The following is a 3,277-nucleotide window of genomic DNA, read 5'->3' as shown; positions in this document are numbered from 1 at the left end:
CGTGTCTCCGTGTTGNGTTTGCTGCCGCTGCTGGCTGTGCCGCTGACATGCCTTCATTCTTCCTCTTCTTCTTCTTCCATCTAGAGGCACCGGTAGTTCACGAGCAGGATTCTTCAGGTTTTCCGCAGCGATGGCACGGGAGTGACGGGGTGTCCGCCCGCCGCTTTGAAGGCACCCGCTGCGGAGGGAGAGAATGTGCGGGGTGTGCGGCGTGTCTTGCTGCGAGTGTGTGGGGCACCACCCATCGCAGCCTGCAGTGCGGCGTGGTGCGGATCGGTGAGGGCAAATATGCGGCAGCGGCAGACTGTGCGGTGGACGTGGATCTGCCCGGTCCTTCGCGTTGCGGGTGTGTGGGTGCGCTGTGCGGCTTGCTTCTCCTCCGCGTGTCTTTCGCCCTTGCACGGTGGGAGCGTAGTGGTTCGCCTTTGCGGTGTGACGTCTGCCGCGGTGTGTTTTGGGGTGCGACTCCGAGTTATTCGTCTGTCGTCGTCACGGGGGTGCAGAGGCGGCGTGGCCATCGGTGCCGTGGTGTTTTGGTTTTGTGCTGCTCACGCGACGTGTTGGAGCCGCTGCTTTCGAGTGGGCGTGTGCCTGGTGCAGCTGGCCGCCGTGTGAGAGGCGTGGGGAAGTGCGGCCCGTTTCGCGCCCAACGGATGCAGGTGACGGCGTCGCAGCAGCCGCGGTGGAGGGGCTGACGGGGAGTTTCCGCCGTTGGGGGCGCTCGGTGTGTGTTGCCGCGTGGCAGCCAAACCGGCCGTGGTGGTTTCTGCTGCTTGCTGCAGTTGTTGTGCTTTCAGTTTTTCCTCCTCTTCTCTGCTTGTGTGTCTCAGTGCGCCCGAGCTGCGGCGGGGAGCACTGCGGGGTTAGTGATGATGACGGTGTGTGGACCCAACTGTGGGTGCGGGCGGTGCACATTGCTTCATTCTTTTCTATTTGCCCTGTTTGCTCCTCCTCACTTTTATTGTTCACACACACACGCGGAAGGAAAGAGAACAAACGCTACTTGCTACTGTGCACATTGAAAGGCCCTGCAGTCACCACCAGCACCACACACACACACGCAACTGTCGCGGCCTGAGCGGATCCACCACACGGAGGGAAGAGAGTGTGAGAGAGCAGCGACACATGCCCAAGATGTCCTGGCATTTTTTTTCTTATTCGCTGCTGCTGCTGCTGTTTGTACTCTTGACATGCTGTGGCAGTCAAGCTGCGGGGAGTGCCCCAGGGACGGCCATTAATTTATTTACAGGGACGACACCGATAACTGATGCCAAATGGGAGGAAATGCAATGCGTCGAAGGGTCATTTCGCTCGCTGCGTGTCCCCAGCCTTGTGGAGGTGGACGGTGCTGTGTTTGCCGTTGCTGAGGCCCAGTGCAAGAATGGAAGCGTTAGCTTCAGTGGCATCGTGTCACAGCACCTCAAGGGAATTGGAACAGAACCGAGTGAGATTCCGATGGGTGCAGGCACAGGTTCCTTTCACACGCAGCTGCTGAAGGAAGGTGGTAACGAAATGAGGGATACAGTGCGACCAACGACAATTGTGAATGACAACAATGTCTATGTGCTGCTGGGAAGCTGCAGCCGTGCAACACCGGAGAGCAAAGAGGCTGATCGAAGTGGATGTAAGCTTTTGCTGGTGAAGGGGAGTGTCACTGACGGTGGAGAGAAGAAAGTCCAGTGGGGTGAGCCGCATGCGGTGGAAATTCAGCTCGGAAAGCTTGCTACACCCGGGACTTATGCCTCTGCTGTCGGAGGGTCGGGTACTGTGATGAGTGACGGCACACTTGTGTTTCCCATGCAGGCCACAAAGAGTGGAAATACCTTTTTGCTGTCCGCGCACTTCACCCCGTCAGAGAATGAATGGGAGCCTGTAGTCGATATGGTAGGTGAGGGTTGCAGCGATCCATCGATTGTGGAGTGGGACGATGTTTATGAACTACGCATCTTCATGATAACTCCCTGCAAGCGTCGTTCCTATTACATGTACAAGACTTCATCTTTCTACTATTGGCCGGGCGGTGAACCAATTTCCCGCGTGTGGGGCATCTCACGTGATAGAAAAAGGGAGGGCGTGCGAAGTGGCTTCATCACTGCAACCATCGATGGAAAGAAGGTGATGCTGCTTACCATGCCGGTGTATTCTGAGGAGAAGGGAGAGGGTCGGCTGCATCTTTGGGTGACAGACAATGCCCGTATGCACGACGTTGGACCGATGTCTCGCGAAGGTGATGACGCCGCCGCCAGCTCCCTGCTGTACAGAAGCGGCAAGAAGGAGTTGATTTTACTGTACGAGAATAAGAAGAGCGGAGATTCATACAGTCTTGTCGCTGTGAACCTGACTGAGCAGCTGAAGCAGATAAAGAGCGTGGTGAAGGCCTGGAAAGATATGGACACCGCACTCAAAAACTGCGCTTCCACTGGCACTGTTGACCCGCGGATAAAGAATGTTTGTAAAAGTGCTGTTCCCACCAAAGGGCTGGCTGGCTTTTGGTCCAGCAGTTTGGAGGGGAATTTATGGAAAGACGAGTACCTCAGAGTGAACGCAACGGTGCATGGTGGGAATGTGGCAGGCACGGAGGGGGGCGTGAGGTTCCGAGGCGCAGCAGCGGGGGCGGAGTGGCCGGTGGGCAAACTGGGGCAATTCCAGCCGTACTACTTTGTGAACAATGACTTCACTCTTGTGGCGACGGTGATGATTAATGTGGTGCCGGAGACAGAGGGTCCTGTTCCTTTGATGGGTGTGAGGATGAATGACGATGCCAGCACTGTGCTTGTTGGTCTCTTCTACACGAAGGACAATAAGTGGGGAGTGATTGTCAACGGAAACTCTCGGGGGTTGTCAGATGAAGATGGTACGTGGCAGCCTGGCACAACGTATCAAGTGGTACTGAAAAAGCTTAGCGAATCGTTGTATGTGTACGTTGACAATAATGAGCTTTTTAAGGAGGATGTTGCACCCTTTGAGTACACCCCACGCGGTGTGTTGGACTTCTACGTTGGCGGCGACAGTGCGAAGGGGACAGGCGAGGTTGACGTGACGGTGGGCAATGTCCTGTTGTACAACGAGGCACTGGGTGATAATAGGCTCACGAGCCTCAGTGTCAGCAAAGTCACACTTCCAACACCGGCTGCTGAGGGGCCACTCACAACGCTGGGGAATGATGGGGAGATTGCCTCCAAGATGAAACCTGGAGAAAAGAGGGTTGGTGACGGTTTGAATCCTAAAGGACCTCTACCAGAGGAGGCCCATAAAGGCAATCACAGTGCTGCTGAGG

At 56.0% G+C, this 3,277-nt stretch overlaps 2 protein-coding genes across 2 annotated transcripts; both read left to right on the top strand.

Annotated features, from left to right (window-relative positions):
- Positions 1-695, top strand: TraAM80_10200 (uncharacterized protein; the record flags this gene model as incomplete). Its single annotated transcript, XM_029386838.1, has 1 exon — positions 1-695. A coding segment is annotated over one exon (695 nt), but the record flags the coding sequence as incomplete, so codon positions are not given.
- A 430-nt stretch (positions 696-1,125) lies between these two features.
- TraAM80_10199 (trans-sialidase) lies at positions 1,126-3,277 on the top strand (the record flags this gene model as incomplete). The annotated part of the gene is made up of 1 exon (XM_029386837.1): positions 1,126-3,277. A coding segment is annotated over one exon (2,152 nt), but the record flags the coding sequence as incomplete, so codon positions are not given.

The sequence above is a fragment of the Trypanosoma rangeli genome, assembly GCF_003719475.1.
Source record: "Trypanosoma rangeli strain AM80 chromosome Unknown Tra_15.4_contig_00831, whole genome shotgun sequence".
Classification (NCBI taxonomy): domain Eukaryota; phylum Euglenozoa; class Kinetoplastea; order Trypanosomatida; family Trypanosomatidae; genus Trypanosoma; species Trypanosoma rangeli.
This window is presented reverse-complemented; position numbering and strand designations above follow the sequence as displayed.